This window comes from Silurus meridionalis, chromosome 18 (assembly GCF_014805685.1).
Source record: "Silurus meridionalis isolate SWU-2019-XX chromosome 18, ASM1480568v1, whole genome shotgun sequence".
NCBI classification, from domain to species: domain Eukaryota; kingdom Metazoa; phylum Chordata; class Actinopteri; order Siluriformes; family Siluridae; genus Silurus; species Silurus meridionalis.
The window spans coordinates 2,053,752-2,071,587 of record NC_060901.1 but is presented as its reverse complement, the minus strand read 5'-3'; the positions used below and the strand labels follow the sequence as shown (position 1 = coordinate 2,071,587).

At 42.8% G+C, this 17,836-nt stretch overlaps 2 protein-coding genes across 6 annotated transcripts in view; one reads left to right on the top strand and one right to left on the bottom strand.

Annotated features, from left to right (window-relative positions):
• The window catches only part of kmt2e (lysine (K)-specific methyltransferase 2E), a 35,237-nt gene extending 27,136 nt beyond the window's left edge, over window positions 1-8,101 (top strand). For all 3 annotated transcript variants that reach the window (XM_046873204.1, XM_046873203.1, XM_046873202.1), the window contains 11 exons: window positions 398-571; window positions 653-967; window positions 2,525-2,827; window positions 3,012-3,153; window positions 3,738-3,946; window positions 4,058-4,117; window positions 4,888-5,271; window positions 5,343-5,578; window positions 5,661-5,743; window positions 5,824-5,906; window positions 5,988-8,101. In XM_046873204.1, coding sequence (XP_046729160.1) covers window positions 398-571; window positions 653-967; window positions 2,525-2,827; window positions 3,012-3,153; window positions 3,738-3,946; window positions 4,058-4,117; window positions 4,888-5,271; window positions 5,343-5,578; window positions 5,661-5,743; window positions 5,824-5,906; window positions 5,988-6,899 — 2,901 coding nt within the window. In that variant the 3' untranslated portion in view covers window positions 6,900-8,101. The remainder of the gene's footprint in view (window positions 1-397; window positions 572-652; window positions 968-2,524; window positions 2,828-3,011; window positions 3,154-3,737; window positions 3,947-4,057; window positions 4,118-4,887; window positions 5,272-5,342; window positions 5,579-5,660; window positions 5,744-5,823; window positions 5,907-5,987) is intronic.
• Window positions 8,102-16,644: 8,543 nt separating this feature from the next.
• Window positions 16,645-17,836, bottom strand: part of lhfpl3 (LHFPL tetraspan subfamily member 3) — a 19,201-nt gene continuing 18,009 nt past the window's right edge. For 2 of the 3 annotated variants that reach the window (XM_046873209.1, XM_046873208.1), the window contains one exon: window positions 16,645-17,427. The gene's annotated coding sequence lies outside the window, so the exon portion shown is untranslated. The remainder of the gene's footprint in view (window positions 17,428-17,836) is intronic. The other variant, XM_046873210.1, reaches the window with a different exon arrangement.

Below are 17,836 nucleotides of genomic sequence, written 5' to 3'. Positions count from 1 at the left end.
CAGACGAAACCAAGGGAAACGTCCTTAACTCAGACTTCTCCGTGTGTAAGTGACAGATGGAGTAACTGCCATGCATGTGTCCAAGCCGATGAGAATTTGGTCCAAGTGCTATGGCCTTGTGTGTGAGTCACAGACTGATGCGTCCTTGGTGTTTGTTCAGGAGCAGAAACACTTCTTGACCATGAACTGGGTTTGGGGAAGACTCGCGAGATCTTTAGCTAATAAGGAAGGTAGGATCGGTACAGTTTGGCTGGCTAAATGAAAAATAAAACGACGCTCTGATGCTCTCTGTTCTGTGCTCTTTATCTGCTGCCGCTGCTGGTCTCCTGCTTCCACAACTCCCCGCATATTCTCACACGTCCTTATCCCGCTCTCCTTTCTGTCTCGGTGTGTATAGACACGCGAGGAGAGGAAGATGGAGGCCATCCTGCAGGCGTTTGCTCGCATGGAGAAGAGGGAGAAACGCAGGGAGCAAGCTCTGGAAAGGATCGGCACCAAGGGCGAGGTGGGAACTCGGGGCGAAATCAAAGAAGAGCCTCCCGCTACTCCGGAGCTCGAGTCTCCTGCAACAGTAGGTTTCTGTTGATTTATTCTTAGCTGGAGTTGTGATATAATTAAGACGATTCTGATTTGTTGTGTTTTTCTTGCACAGCCTTTGTTGGAGCCAGTGAAAGAGGAAGTGGCTCAGAAGGCGGCGAAGGTCAGCCGTAACAAGCAGAGGAAAAGCTTCTCTCGGAACCGAACGCACATCGGGCAGCAAAGACGGCGGACGCGCACGGCCAGCGCGTGCTCCGACCCACCGCCCGCGTCCCCCGGAGAGTCTCTCGACGCCCAGCTAATGGTGGACACGCAGGACGGAGAGATAGGGGCGGCACCAGAGATCGAAGCTCCGCCTCCTCAAGTCCCAGACGACAATGCCAGCCCACCTCACACCTCACCTGGACACAAGTTTCCCAAAACGAAAAAGGTAAAATAGAACTAGTTCTTCAAAACCACTGGTTTTAACAGCTGTCAGTCTGAAAAACAGAGGAACTCCTAAGATTAGAAATGTGTTCACCTAAAGACAGCTGGTTTTCTGGTATCACGTCAGTGTCACTATCGTTAACCTGGTGTTCTTCATCTCCAGTTTCTGGACTGTTATTTATGGCATTGATTTTGTTGACTTTATTTCAATGCCGTTAACATCAGCACTGTTCACCAGATCTTTGGAGTCAAGAGTTTTGACCCGATCTTCATTGTCAAGATCTCTAACAGTGATTGGGTTTTTGGCCCAAATATCACTCAGATTGTCCCCGATCTCCATAAAACCATCTATTCAGCATCATCATCGCTGATTCAGTCTCTGGCCGTCTCTAGTCCTTTGGTCTGAACAATTTGAGTTGATCTTCCTGATATACGAGGTGGTATCAAAAAGAAGATTGGAGAGTATTGGTGTAACTGGTGCTGTTCTGACCCGCTTGATTTACCACGTCTGCGATTTCATCATGCAACAGCAAGTAAGAACAAAACGTGAAATCCTGCGTGAAACTGGGCAAATCTTCCACAGAGACGTTCGACGTGACGTACGTTTGACATACTGCGACGCTGCAACGAGTCGTTCGAGGTGTTTCGAGTTGCTCTAACAGCGGAAGAACATCACTGGAAGACGACACGAAATCAGGAAGACCTTCGACGAACTCAACCCCTGAAAATGTCAAAACCGTTCAGCAACTCGTGCATGATGATCGTCGGAAAATGATCCACAATGATCTCACTTCCGCACCCACCCTTCGCAGAAGGTTCTTGACAGGCTTCGAAAAAAAGACTTCCAGGACACGTTCCAGACGAACGCTGTGATAGTGTGTGAACATGGATAAATAAGGTACTTGTAAACAGAGCGAGTCTTGAAACTTTTTACCAACTGCGTTTGGGTTGAATATCATTTTCCTCATCGTGAGGACAAAAGTTGGTCAAAGAGTTTTTGGTTGACCAGATCTTCAACATTGTTTTGGTCTGCACTATTGATTTGATTAAACATCGAGTCAAAATTGGGTTTGTCTAGAAATCAGACCTTCTTTGCCTGTGGATTCTCTGGGTGGTGGTTGGTGCAATCACAGTTTTGTCATGTCTTATCTTAATGTCAAGCCAGATTTGGGTCAACATCAATATATAAAAAACTTAGGGTTTGAAATGTTGTTGGTCAAGATCTCAAATTCTGAATGACATGGACCAGCCTGGTTTTTAGCAAAGTTCTTATCTACACACTCATCGTAGATCCTGTTGAAATTTGGGTCACATTAATATTGCGACATAAAATATTCTGGTCAGCAGTCAGATCTTCATGGTTGTGGTTGCATTCTTGGCCTGATTCCTGGACGATGTTCAGGTTTTTATTGGTTACATGATTGGTCTCAGCAATATATTGGTAGACTTCGAAACCTTTTGAAAATGTTCAGACAGCATTAACCTGTGGAACCTCTGCAGGTCTCTACCAGCTTCTGTATTTTTGATTTATCTTACCTGTCGTTTCTTCACCCCTCCACAGCACTTAGTGACCGAGTGGCTGAGCGTGGAGAAGCAGGAGCAGCGCGTGTTAGTGCGCAGTCCCGAGCCTGTTCCTGATCGGCCGCTGAGGATCAGCACTGATCCTGAGGTTTTAGCCACGCAGCTCAACTCTCTACCCGGGATGGCCTGCAGTACGCACGTCTACAGCACTCCCAAGCACTACGTACGCTTTTCTTCTCCGTTCCTGGCCAGCCGGAGCCCCAGCACCCCTGCGGTGCCTGCAGCTCGCCGACGCTCGCGAGAACTCTCCGATACTCCGCCTACCTCGGGTTCCTGCAAGAAGGTTCGTCAAGTCTTATCTCATCGTTTCGTTATTATTATTAGCGATTATTTGTGGCCCGAGCACCAAAAGTGGGGGAGTCTATTGTGCATTTCCAATAAAAATTTTATCACTTTAGACGTGTTTTTTGCAGTTACGGGAATGTTAATGAACTCGATTTGACTGAACTTGTGCTATGTTTGTGTAGCGTTGGCTGAAGCAGGCTTTAGAGGAGGAAGGCAGTGTGAGTCCAGGCGGCCGAACCCTCCTGATGCCTGCTGAAGGACCTCTGACCCCTCCAATCAACGGAGACACTGACAGTCCCATCTCGCTTAACGGCACCTGCCCAGGTAACACAACCTCAAACACCAGGGGGTGCTTTTCTTTAACACTAACACTTTTCTAAACCGATACACGTGTTTGTTTGTTTGTTTTTCTATCTAAACGTATTTTGATAATTATTAATAAGTTTTAACGTAATAAAAATAATAATTACTACCTCAAACACCACCCCCACACACACACACACACTCCATGTACATACTCCATGTAAAATGGTACTGAACTTTATTACAGAAATAAAATATAAAAAACTGTTCCTAATCAAGAATGTGCTAAAATGATATATAAGTATATTCATTAGATTAATAAAGATCATTAATGAGTTTATAAGTTGTAAATTATAAATATAATATAGCATTCTTCGTGCAGCACGCAGTCTCACGTGTAAAAACATACAGCAAGTGGTGTCACTGTTTCGCAATCAAACCTTCTCGGCTGCTCCAGCAACCCAGAAAAACTATTGGTGTAGTTTTTTTTTTTCTTCAATAGCCGAAAGTTCCAGCAATCAACTATCGGTGTTGATTAATCACGTTTGTGTGCATGTGTGTGTGTGTGTGTGTGTGTGTGTGTGTGTGTGCGTGTGCGTGGTCAGAGTTGCCAACGCCACTGAAGAAAAGGCGTTTGTGTCCACTGGACTTGTGTGTGTCGGAGTCGTCCACGCCGTACGCCTCTCCGTGCGCTACACCGACACGGGCAGAAACCTCCGATGCCCCGCTAACACCTCAGCTCCTGAACACGCCTCCAGAACCTTCCACACCCACACACACCTCCCAGAACCCAGCACACGCCACACAACAAGAGGTATGAACCCACCAGGGCACTGAAACGCTTCATCGCCCTCTGAGATTATACTGTTTTTCAGTTCTTAAATCTGTAAATCAGTCGAATGATGAATGATTTTTGCATCCTCAGGGCGAGTCGACGGCGATTGACAGTTCACCAGAGGCGAGTCGAAGACCAAGCATGCAAGAGGTCAGAGATCGAGTCATGCTTTTCTGTTTTGCTAATGTCAAGATACCAAAATTTTGACTTTCGATACGATACCTAATTTAAATATCATGATACCAATACCAAATTGATTGGCATTAAAAAATTATAATTTTATAAATCTAAAAAAAATTTATTATAATATAATCTTTATTAATTTTAATTATTTAATAAATGAAGACCTCCATGACTTTGTATTATTTACAAAGGTTCATCAACATTAAAGTCTGAGTACATCTGAAAGGAAAAAACATGCACTTAATGAGCTGTAGAAGCAGCCTGCTATGGCAGACACTGCCCCCTATTGTCAAACACAGCTACAGCTGTCACTCCAAAAGTACCAGTACTAATAAAATGTTAATGTGAATGTTAATAAAAATATTTGTTTTCCTTTTTAAAAGCAGGGTATTGTGATACCTTTCTAGTACTGGTATGAAAAAACTTTCTTTTAGCTTCTCCCATTAGGGGGCGCCACAGCGGATCATTGCATGTTTGATTTGGCACATGTTTTTACGCTGGATGCCCTTCCTAACGCAACCCTCCCCATTTATCCGGGCTTGGGACCGGCACTAGGAGTGGCTGGGGTTGGTTCCCTGACCGGGGATCGAACCCGGGCCGCAGCGGTGAGAGCGCCGCATCCTAACCACTAGACCACCAGGGGACCTTTCTAGTACTGGTATACCGTGCAAAATTATGTTTCCTGAATCCATAGTCAATCCATAGTCATGTGATGTTTTTCCTCCTGCTATCCTCAGGTTGACCGTGCTCCGTCGCTCTTGGCCTCTCCAATCAGGAAGCTTCCCGAAACTGCACCTCAGGAGTCTCAAAGTCCTGCCACCTCATTACCTGAGGCACCTTTAGACGAAGGTACGGAAGGAGAAGGCGTGACTGAGGCTACGTCCATGTCCTACCACACGTGGATCAAGAGCCCCGAACGAGGCGGCCTTTCTTTCTCGCCGATTAACTCCAACCTGAGGGACTTGACGCCGTCACATACGCTCGACATGGGCGCGTTTAGTGACGCTGCCTCCTATTACCCCTGCGTAGAGGAGGGAGGCAGCACAGCCTTTGCTCGCTCGCTTGGCGGGGACGCCTCCGAGGGGGCAGGAACAGCCCAGAATCCACCACAGAAGAAAAAGGTGAGGTTCTGTCCGAACTGAAACTGCTGACCGGAATCACGAGTGTCCACTCATAATCTGCTCTTTTCCAGGTGTCTCTGTTGGAATATCGGAAGCGGCAGCGTGAAGCTCGGCGCAGTGGAGGCTCCAAGGTTGAGTGTAGCTCTCCACTTTCAACAGCGCCCCCAGTGGATGTCTTCCCTGTCGCCGTTGAAACACCGCCCGATCCCGCGGTCCCTGTGGTTACGTTAGGCTCCAGGACCCCGCAGACTAGCGAGGACCCGGACAGCTCCCAACAGGGAGAGAAAGAGGGCGGAGACGGACAGTGGTAAGCCCTATGTCCCTAATTGTTTTATTCCGTTTTATTATAAAACCACGTTGTGTGTTTAATTTCCGGTGTTGGTGTTTAGGGTGTCTTCAACCTCTGTGGAACAGGCTAGGGAGCGCGGATACCACAGAGCCCTGCTGCTCAGTGACCACCGCAAAGACACAGGTCAGACACCAGACACATGTTTAAGTAAGAGTTTTCTCAACAGGTCTTTCGCCTGTAACGTGGGTTTGACTTTCTAACAGATGGAGGAGAGACAGACGGAGGTGATGCCATAACGAGGGACTGTCCATCACCTAAGAGCTGCAAGAGTCCCTCAACACACACGGTACGAGTTAAACACACGAATAAAAATTGGTTGTTTATTCCTCTTCTTTTCATCCACTAACCATGTCCTTCTTCTACTCAGTCTCCGTCTTCAGGCCCAAGCCCCGTGTCACGCCCATCTAAAGAAGAAGACAGCGACCCTCAGTCCCGTCCCTCGCTACAGCCGTCCTCGTCTAAGCCAGCGCTTTCCAAACCCACCCCTCTGACCCCCGGCAAGCACCCCTCCCAGGGGCACTATGCCGCTCCTTCCCTCACTATCCCCTCCCCTAAATCTCAGCCTCAGCTGCAGGGTTCGCCCTATCGTGGCCAGAGGACCTTCCTGTCGGCCCCGCCCCCTAACCAATCACAATACAGCCCACAGAATGCCCCTCCCCCTCCTCCTCCTCCACCTCCGGTACCCCCAAGCTCCTCGGCCTATTTTCCTACACAGTTCAAAGCGGCGGTCTCGACGCCCTTCCCTCCCGGCTCGCAGACCCTGTTGCAGTCGCACCACACGCTCCACTTCCAGAGCAGCTCCGCCCCGCCTCCTCCTCCCCCTCCCCCTCCGCCTCATCCCCAACCCGGCCCTGCCCTCATCCATGTCAATCACCTGCAGCCCCCTTCAATCCAGCAGCATCAGCTGATCCTGAGCGCCGCCCCTCCCCCGCCACCACCGCCGCCTCCTCAGACGCAGAGTTCTCAACCCGCACCTGTAGGCGGCACCACCACAGTCAACCTGCTGTCCATCAAACAAGCTCCACCTCCTCCGCCGTCATTTCAGAACATCGGTGCATTCCAGACTACTCTCCTGCATCAATCGGGGACGAGCAGCTCTGCGGCGGTAACGCCCTCCGCGTACCAGCAAACCGTGTTACCGCCTCCTCCTCCGCCTCCGCCGCAACCCAACCCGCCCTCTCAGTCCTCGTCCAACTCGAACACCACGCAGGCCCGGGGCCCGCCCCCTTCCTCCACGACTTTTCACAACCCCGGATACATGGGGGCGGGGTGGCACTGACTGACTCCCCCTGCTTCGTTCGGCTGCCCGCAATGAAAAACACGGACTCGTAGTGAGAAAACGGCGGCGTGACGCCGGGACAGAAGTAATTGTAACATAGGCAACTAGTAGTGTAAATAGTTTTTATGCACCTTCACACCCAGGAGATGAGAACGAGGACCTCGCGTACTCTCCCCGACCTCAGAGAGACTTCACACAAAACAAGATGGCGGTGCTCATTAACACGACCCTAAACCCCTCCCCTCAATTTTTATTTCCCTTCTTCTTCCTCTTCTTCTTCTTCCTTGATACACACTTCCACTTGTCCTGTCCGACTTTTAACGTTTTTACCTTCTCCCTTCTTTTCGCACTTGTACGATGGACATTCCACGTCGACCCCCTCCTCTTTGGGAAAATCTTCACGTCATTTATTCGTTTTATCTAGCGCTTCATTTATAGCGGAAAATGCTTTTTGTATAGAGGAAAAAAAACGACAGAATTATTTTTTTTAATCCTTCATGTAACTGAATTTAAAAAAGAATAATAATAATAATAAGAGGAAGAAGATGAGTATCTGCAGAAGAGACCTTTCTGTTAGGCCGCTTCACACCGCTCCCGGAGTCTGCACTTCTCTGTGTGTGTGTGTGTGTGCGTGCGCGTTCACGTGTCCGTCACGTCTGTGTGTGTCGAGTGCGCACGAGAGAAAATGAACTTCCTGTTCACCGTGAGCGGTTTGTTATTTTTTTATTTCCACGGTTCTTTTGTAGAAAGTGTAATTTAATTGTACAGGCGGTTCGTTTGCCTCCGGCGTTCTTTCCGCACACGGACGGATGTAAATATCAGCTTTTTTGTTTCCTTTTCTTTTTTTTTCCCGATGCTTGTACACTTCGCTCCCATTCTTTCTGGAATCTGGTTGTAAATACGAGCGTAAACTTCGCATAAAAAAGGAAAAAAAAAGAAAAAAAATGGAAAGCTGAATGTTTCTGTGAACGTAGCACTATTTTTATTCCGTCTCCAGGATTATTTGGATTTGTCCCTTTCTTTCTTTTTTTTTTTTTTTTTTTATTGTGTGTGTGCGTGAGTGTGTGTGTGTGTGCGCGCGAGTGTGTGTGTGTGTGTGTGTGTGTGTGTGTGTGTGAAGAGCAGATGCTCACAGACACAACACTGGTTGGATACTTTCATGGTTCATTATAATAAATCACTGTAATGACAGTTTTATACCACCTCCAGCGTCCTGTGTGTTTCCTCCTCGGGCTCCAACATCTCAGACCTCCTCCTGAAGACCTGATGTTAAACCCGAACTCATTAGAAGCCTGTTAAAAAACCTTTAAGAAGTTTTTGAGGACCATTGATATGATTTTAAACGTACATTTTTCATTCGGTCAGAATTTTGTTAGGAAAATCTGGTTGTGTGTGTGTGTGTGTGTGTGTGAACATCAGTTATTTGCAGGTGGATGGAGGAGAAAGGAGAACGGTGCATTCCAGTGGAAAAAAGCTTATTCCATCTGTGAAACATGGTGGCGCTAGTAAATAACACCAAAAATATCTGGACACCTGACTATATGTGGTTCTTCCCCAAACTTTGAGGCACACAAATACAGGACCTCTTTAGATGCAGGAGCATGAAATTCTCCCATCTAGGAACCAGGAGATCCAGACCTGTTCCAGCATGACACAAAGTGCACAAAGCCAGCTTCATGAAGATCTGCTTACCATGGGTTGGAGTGGAAGATCTGACTGACTGCACCCCAGGGTTCCTCACTGCGTCACTACTGGACTTTTTTTTTTAACACCCTTGTAGCTGAATGAATCTCCAAAAATCTCCGCAAAATCTCAGAAGAGTGGAGCTCATTATAACAGCAAATGAAGACTAAATGTGGAATGGGATGTAGTCAGGTGTCCACAAACTATTTGCCCATCTGGCAGTGAGTGAATTGAACCTCAAGAGATGTAGTAAGTCAACATTCTGGTCTTTATCTAGTAGAAATGTGGTGTAGAAGAACCTGGAGTTTCTGATTCTGGTTCTCTTCATCTTTTTTGAGGACTTGTGTGAAATTGTGATGTTTGTTCTTCGCCGGTGTGCAGCACCGCTGTTCGTCCACTAGATGGCGCAGAAGTGAGCGGCTGGAACCGGTCCTGTATTTCAGTCCGGGTTTTTTATTTGTTTCATTAAACCTTTCAACTCCGTCTCAAATCAGAACACTGATCACTCTCGAGTGTACACTCGTTTATTTCTCCTTATTCCCGGATGTAGCACACAACAGGAACTGATGTCATTTATACAGCCGGAAACACTGGTTCAATACCCGGATGTTGGCGCACTGAATTCAGGCGGCCATTTTGTGATTCACAAAAGTGGCTGACAGAAATGCTAAGAACTTAGCGCATATTAGCTAACATTAGCAAACCGTTATTTTTATTATTATTTATGGGTGTGTCAAAAAAAATCCTGACTCATGTAGCATTAAAGTTAACATTATCACTTCAAACAGATGATTTACAGATCATAGAAAAAAAAACGATACCATGTGTACTTAGCATATAGCTAGCATTAGCGAAACATGATCATGATTATTCACAAGTAACGTCAAATCTCAGAAATCACCCCTCGTGACAATGAGTTAGCAGTAGCAAATATTACCATGCTTAGCTAGAACTAACATAAAAATAATCGTACAAGCTTTGATTAAATAAATACCCAAAATGTTTAGCCTTAATTGATATTCACACATACAACTTTAAATCCCCCTAGGTTTAATGTCTCGGGTTAGCGAGAGCTAGCATTAGCATTAGCAATGAAAACACATCATTTACATTGATTAATTAAAATCCTAAGAGAAATGCGATTTGCATAGCGCATGCTAACAACTCAGTGGATGGCAGTTAGTGAGTTAGCATTAGCAAAGAATAACCCTTTTTTTTTTTTTTTTTTACAGAAATCCCATCAGAAATCTAGAAATCCTGTCAGAAATCCCGCCTCCTGTCAGATCGCTAGTTACACTTTACAATTAGTTTTGCCGACTTCAGCAATTAAAATACAAGAACACAATAAATATATGTACTGTACAACCTTGTGTATTATTCATTTATAAAAGTCTTTTTTTCCCCTTGAATTAAATGCTAAAATTAAATATTTGATACATTTTTCTCAAACTATTTATGCACAATTTTATTATTTTATTTTCATATTTTATTTTATTATTTATATATAAAATTTAAATAGGCAACATCTAATCAGAGAGCATATACTTTGTTAACAGTATGTTGAATGAACATGAATTAAATGTAGTATTTTGTATGTGTATATACAAAAAATACATGTAATAAATTATGGCATTTTACAATTCGTCATGTACACATTACATCTCTTGTACACATCTAAGTTACGCTTTATTTCAGTAACTTTTACACTATACACTTCGGGACCAACCGTGTTCCGTGTGGGACGGCTGTTATGTCTCAAATACGTGACGATTCCGTATAAAATGGAACGTTTAGAAACCCTACTTAAAATCCTGACAGAAATCCTAAAACTTTTTAGCACATGCTAACTCCTCGGTGGACGCAAGCTAGAAAACAAGGGGCAGTTTTCCTGAGGGGATTTGAAGTATGCTAGCTACATTTACATTCTCTGCATTTAGCAGACGCCGGTGTCCAGAGCGACGTACAAAAGTGCTTTGAGTCTCTAGCATTGAATAAATCTACACTGGTACACAAGATTACAAACTTCATATAAATCGGACTACAACTCTTGATTTCTACAATCAATTTCATTAGAAAGTGCTAATTTAAGTGTTTCAGGAAGATGAAGGTCTTCAACCGTCGCTTGAAGATAGTCAGGGACTCTGTTGTACGACATCTTGGGAAGTTCATTCCACCACCTCGGTGCCAGAACAGAGACGAGCCTTGAAGTGTACTTACCTCTCATTCTGAGAGAAGGTGGTACCAGTGGAGCAGTGCTGGAGGATCTCAGACAGCGTGGTGCAGTGTGAGGTGTGATGAGGTCACTGAGGTAAGATGGTGCTGGTCCATTTTTGGCCTTGTAGGCATCATCAGTGTTTTGAATGACACATGCAGCTACTGGAAGCCAGTGAAGGGAGCGCAGCAGTGGGGTGGTGTGGGAGAACTTGGGCAGGTTGAACACAAGCTGTTTTGGATCATTTGCTAAATAAATAGCATTCAGTGGAAGACCTGCTAGCAGAGAGCTGCAGTGGTACAGTCTCGAAATCACAAGAGACTGAACAAGCACCTGGGCAGCCTGTGTGGTCAGAAATGGTGGAATCCTTCAGATGTTGTAGAGGAGAGATCAACAACAAGCCACATTAGCAACATGTGATGAGAAGGACAGTTGATTGTGTATAGTTACTGCAAGGTTATAGTTACCGCAAGGTTAAGCAGTGGCTGAAGGGGAGAGCAGAGAGTCATGAAGAGATATTCAGAGATCTTGACCTGGAGATGAATCACCTGGGAGTTAGCATTAGCAAAACAAATGATTATTGCAAGTTAAAATTTTATTTGTCACATACACATTCATACAGAGAACCACACATTGTACGTTCAGCTGACCGCTGGTACGTTGGTATGACCGCTCCTGCTTCATGCTTCTACTGTTACCTCTTCAGTCTTGCTATCATTCAGGAGAAAATTGTTCTCCTGGCACCATCTCTCCATTTTCTTAACCTCTTGTAGGCCATCTTGTCGTTGTTGGAGATCATCAGCAAACTTAATGATGGTTGGGGCATTGGAAGTGGACACACAGGCATATGTGTTCAGTGAGTACAGCAGGGGGCTCAGAACACAACCCTGAGGAGCTCCAATGCTGAGAGTGAGGGAGGATGAGGTGTGTTTGCCCACCTGTTTAGCTTGTGGTCTATCTGTCAGGAAGTTGTAGCTCCTTTGACACAGGGGTGGACTGAGGACCTGGGTTAAGAGGTCCCAGGACCTCCAACTTAAAGGTGAGAATGGAGGGAATTATGGTGTTGAATGCTGAACTGTAGTCCACAAACAGCATTTTCGCATAATTCCCTTTTTTGCAGTCCAGGTGGCTCATCGTTGTGCGATGTGTAATGGCATCCTCAGTAGAGTGGTTTTGGCAGGACGTGAACTGTAGTGAATCCAGTGTGTCCGGTAGTGATGCAGTTATGAAGTCTGATCATTCTTTTAAAGCACTTCATCACTGCTGAGGTCAGGGCTACAGGGTGGTAGTCAGTTAGGCGAGACAGGAACAATGGTGGACTGTTTGAAGCATGAGGGGAATACAGACTGTTCCCGGGGAGCGGTTGAATATTTCGGGAAACACCGGTGCAAGCTGATCAGCACAGGCTTTCAGAACCTTGACAGGAGCCATCTGGTCCTGCTGCCTTCCTGGTATTGACTCTCCTGAATGCCCTCCTCACGTCATGCTGAATCGCAGAACAGGAATCCCGTTTTATATTAGCTAGCTAGCATTAGCACTGAAAACTAGAATGATTTACTCTCAATTACTTTAAATCCTCTCAGAAATGCTAACTACTTAGCTCACACTATCTACCGAGCTAGCATTAGTAAAAAACAACAAAATATATTTAAAGATATTACAGAATCCACACAGGAACGCTAACTACTCAGCGCATGTTCGCTAGCAAACTAACTAACTAGCCATAAATGTTAATGAACATTCACATGTATGAAGTGGAATCCTCTCAGGAATCCTGTCTCATGTTAACTGGTTAGCATTAGCACTATAAAACTAAGATGATTTACATTTATAACTGATATCTTCTTTTATTTGCCAAAACTTATACTTATTCACACATATATATCTTCTCAGGAATCATGTCTCCTGTTAGTGAGCTAGCATTTACAAAAATTACCATGGTCAATTATATAGATAGAATTCTGACATAAATGCTAACTACTTCACACATGCTAGCTAACAAGTTTTTTTATTGTCCAGAAAATGCTTATTCACACATAATTCTCCGGAATCTTGTCCCAGGTTAGCAATCTAGCATTCGAAAATTACCATACTTGTTCACAGATATGACAGAATCCTATCAGAAATGCTGTCTATTTGGCACATGCTAGCTTGCGAGTTAGCATTAGCCAAAAATAATTATTTTTGTTTACATAAGACTTTATATCCTCTTAAGAATCATGTCCCATGTCAATTAGTTAGCATTCCCATGCAAAGATTTCCATGCGTAGTTAGCATTAACGTTACTAAAATCATTATACATGCGATGATTAAATAAAGTACCCAACATGATAACCACTTAGCACATGCTAGCTAGCGGGTCATCATTAGAAAACATGATCATGCTCATTCATATAGTTATTACAGAATTCTAACCTAAATGCTAACTACTTCAATCATGTAAGGTAGCAAACTAGCATTAGTGACAGTGATGACAAACTTCAAATCCCCTCAGGAATCTTGTCTCCTGTTTGCGAGTTAGCATTCATGCTGTAAAGTTTACAGGTAGCATTTTTATAGCATAGCACAGACGAGTACTTTAGAGAAAAATGAAAAACTTCAAACGTGTTTTGAAATAATTTTTTTATTCACTTGTATCTCAGGTTCAGTGTGCGTGTGTGTGTGTCTGTGTGTGTGTTTAATAATTTTATGGAATATTTACATTTCTTTTTTCCTCTTTTTATTCTATTTACAAGGACATTTGACAGGACAGACACCGACATTGGGGACTTTAGGAACGACACAGAATCATCAGAAGGTTAACACTGAATCAGTTTTTTTTACGCGCCGTGTCCTGATTTTATACCGTGATGTCAAAGGGGGTGGGGCTTCAGTTCAGCCAATAGCATGCCGCAACTCTTTACAGTATATTAGCTCGGTTTTGTAACGACCATGTCAATCAAGTAGCTGGATTACTTTAATATGTTAGTTAGCATGAATGATGCTAAACTAACCAGCTAGTTAGCAAAGATCAGCAAGCTAGAAATCTTACTTCGGCTTACGACCGACTAGTTCTAATTAGCTAACAGCATCAAGGTTTTTCTTATATCAGCTAGTTTCCTAGCAATCTTGGCTAGCTAATTAACACCATATAGCTAGCCTAACTGCTGACTTGCTAGGTAACCAAATGAACTAGCCATATCTCAGTCTGATCTGCTAGCTTCCACGCCAGTAAGCTTCCAAGTTAGCTTGGGTAGATATGTAACATCCTGTAGCTAAGGCAGCTGACAAGCTAGCGTTATGGTCATATTATTTAGGGTCGACTGTGTTATGACAGAGAGTTAGAAAAAGTGTTATGTTATAAAAGTATCACCAGGCTCACGTCACACAGAGCGACATTGCTGCGTGACATCTCGACAGCTGGGCTCAATGCAGGAGATGCATTAGCATTGATTTTATTTTCGCTAGCTAACAGTAGCATGGTATTAAGTTAACACGAAGAGCTGTGTCTCAATCTGATCAGGCAAAAGCAATAAATAAATAAAATAGCTACCACTTTTTAGTCTTGAAAACCTGACACCAATGATAGGTTATATAAGCTAACAATTGCTGTGTTCATTTAGAAAGCTAGCTTAGATAATTTTGCAAGCTAAAATATAATACAGCAAAAAAATAAAAATAACAAGAAAGGTTGGCTCCGCCACCTCTGTGAAATCAGGACACGTGCGTTCAAAAAAATAAAACACGTTCAAACACGTTTTTGTTTCAGCTACAGCCGCGGTTTAAATATATTCCTTTAGAAAAAAATGAGTACAGCTTCTTGTTTCTGTTTTTTTTACATGACATTTCACTCAAATCAGATCAAAGACAGGAAACTCAGGAGGCGTGTCTGCAGACGGACGACTCGTGGGCGGGGCTTCGGGTCTGTATATGCACTCAAAGATACGCCTACTCAAACATATTATTATTATTAATAAAACTTTTATGCTAGCTGGCTAGTTAGTGTTAAGTTTAGTAAAAGGAGGTGGTAGCTCAGTGGTTAAGACATTGGACTTTGGATCGGAAGGTCACAAGTTCAAATCCCACCACCACCTGGGCCCTTTAGCGAGGCCCTTAACCCTCCCCTGCTCAGTTGCAAGTCGCTCTGGATAAAGGCGTCTGCCAAATGCTGTAAAATGTAAAAAAAAAATCCAGTCTATTTAGCATGTGTACTTGTGTGTGCTAGCTGGTCTAATCTGGTCTAATCTGCAGTCAGACCCTGACAAAACATACACCATACTTGGCGCATGACATGTGATGGCCGTGTCTCGATCCAGAACAGGAATTCCTTTCATAGCTAAAGTGCTAGCTTTGACATTAGGTAAGGTGGTGGGTTAGCTTAGCAGACATTAGCATGGTTCCAAATCACACACCATGACGACCATAAAAGTATTCACTAAATGCTGTAAAGAAACGTACGTTCACGCTAGTGTGCGATCAAGCAGGAGGCGAGAGCTGATTTTTTTAGCTACATGTACTTAAGTGTGCTCGCTAATTCAAGCGATGAGCCACAAAAGGTTCCGCAGTCCGATGTTTCTTCAGTTCTTCACTCACAACTTACGTTCTCATGCGGAAAAACGTCTTACCACAGATTTGCCTGATTGCACTGCACCCCACATGCTGTTACAAAAAAAAGGAAAGATTGTTGGTGTGTATGTAGCTAGCGCAGTTAGCTTATCTGGCAGCCATGTCGGTGTTTTCTGTAAGCCACGCCCCCTTCTGTTCCAGGCTCTATATGTCATCCTGCATTCGTTCGTAGTTTTTAGCGTTTCACGTACAAGTGATTTCATGCAAACTACAACGCAAAGTAGAACACAGTGGAACTGCGCTGTCAAAAAAACACAATAATAATAATAATAATAATAATAATAATAATAATAGTGATGTAGACGGACATGTGGTGTTACTGTGGCTGGTGGAGTGTAAACTCAACTGAGCGCAGTGACATTATAAAGACTGACATTAACACGTCGTAGCACGTCTCTCACACACAGCTCTATGCTATAAATCTGTCCAGAAACAGGAAGTGAGTCATGTGACCATCGCGAGTGAGAGGACTGGATTTACGGAGACACCGACGAGCCTCGACGCTTAAACTAAATCTGTAAAGAAAATCGAAAACATTTTTTTTTTCAACCAACAAAAAATTATTCATCACATTCAATAGATTTTACATTTAGAGTTATTTATATATATTTTATAATTTGTTTCTTTTTTAAATCTCTTTCATCTGTTTTGGGGAATCTTTTAAAAATAAACAAAAAAAATAAAAAAAATCTACATCAAAATATTTTCTTAAAAAAACTCAAAATTCTTAAAATAAAGAAAAGAAATAATATGTAATAAAGATAAAAACAAAGGATAGACTGAAAAAAGTCAACAGAATATGATGATAATAATAATAATAATAATAATACAAATATGTAATAGTCAAAAATGAAAATAACTTAAATGTCACATAATTGTACTGTAAACAACAGCCAAATATAACCATTCTCTAAAATAAATAAATTAATAAATATATGTGAAAATGTAAAGCATAATAAAATAAAATGTATCTGAAAAATTCTGAATATTAAACATTAATACACCCTTTAAATTATTATTATTAAATACACACTTGGGGAAATATTTGATGAAGCCTGGAATGTTTATAAGGAACTCACGCACATGATAGAGAGAGGTTGTGTGTGTGTGTGTGTGTGTGTGTGTGTGTGTGTGTGTCGACTCGAGAACCAGCACGCTAATATAGGCGGCCATTTTTTCTCTGTTGAAACATGGTGGCGGAGTCTATGCCAGCTAATGACTTGGGGTTGGAGACTTTGCTAGCTAGCATGTAGCTGTTTTATGTGTATGATGTCGACACCGGAACCTAAATAATGGTGTTCAGAGCGTCTTTAGATCTTTAAGTTGCTTTATATAAAAATGAGTGAATTTTGGGAGATATATACACCGCTTTAACGAGGAAGAGAAGAACAACACGTCACTGACACGTAGCGATCACCATCTATCTACAGAACAGGGTTAAATAAACGTGTGTGTGTGTGTGTGTGTGTGTGTGTGGTCTTTTTCTGGCTCCTCTGTTGTGGTAATTTACTTCTGAAAGGAAACAGAGGTTGCCATGACTCCCTCATTCTCCTCCGGTGGTATTCGTCACCATGGTAACAGTCTCCAGCTTCGCTTGGAGAGTCCGGTTCTGTCCACAAGTACACGTTTATACAGTATATTGTGTGTGTGTGTGTGTGTGTGTGTGTGTGTGTGTGTGTGTGTGTGTGTGTATAGAGACATACAGATTGTGAAATGCTGACACCAATCCTAACACATTAAAGAACTGTGTGTGTGTGTGTGTGTGTGTGTGTGTGTGTGTGTGTGTGTGTGTGTAGCTGCCTGGTCCAGTCCTTACAGCCGTGTAAAGTCTGTTCTCCTTTTTCTTTTTTTTTTCTTCAACAATCTGGACATCTTTTTTTTTCTTTTCCCTTTAATACACACTCAGCCCCTCAGCCCCAGAGGATTCTGGGTAAAAAAAAAGAAAGAAAAAAAAAGCTGGATGGTGACTGGATCACGTAACTTCACTTCTTCTTTTTTTTTCTCTCCCCCAATCAATCTCAACTCACCCTGGAGAAAAAAAAACACAAGAAATAAAGGAAATGAATAAACAGCAGCGTAATAAATTACAGGTCAAATTTATTATTTGTTTGATTTATACACAGGAAAAATATTTTACTGAACAAAACTTATAATCTGCGTTTCTAAAACAAACTGCATAAAACAGCATAATTAACAAATAATAATAAAAAAAATCTATAAATTCTTAAAAAAAATAATTTTATAAAAAACATATTTAGGAAAAAAAAACAGGATATAAAGTGTAAACAAAAAAAGAAGAAAAAAAAATAATTAAAATAAATCACAGGGCAGAATATTTAATTAAATTTTAAATTAATTTTATTTATATAGCGATTTTAACAATGGACATAATTGTGCATTATATACTCAAAATAAAACTGTGTTAAAAACACTTATA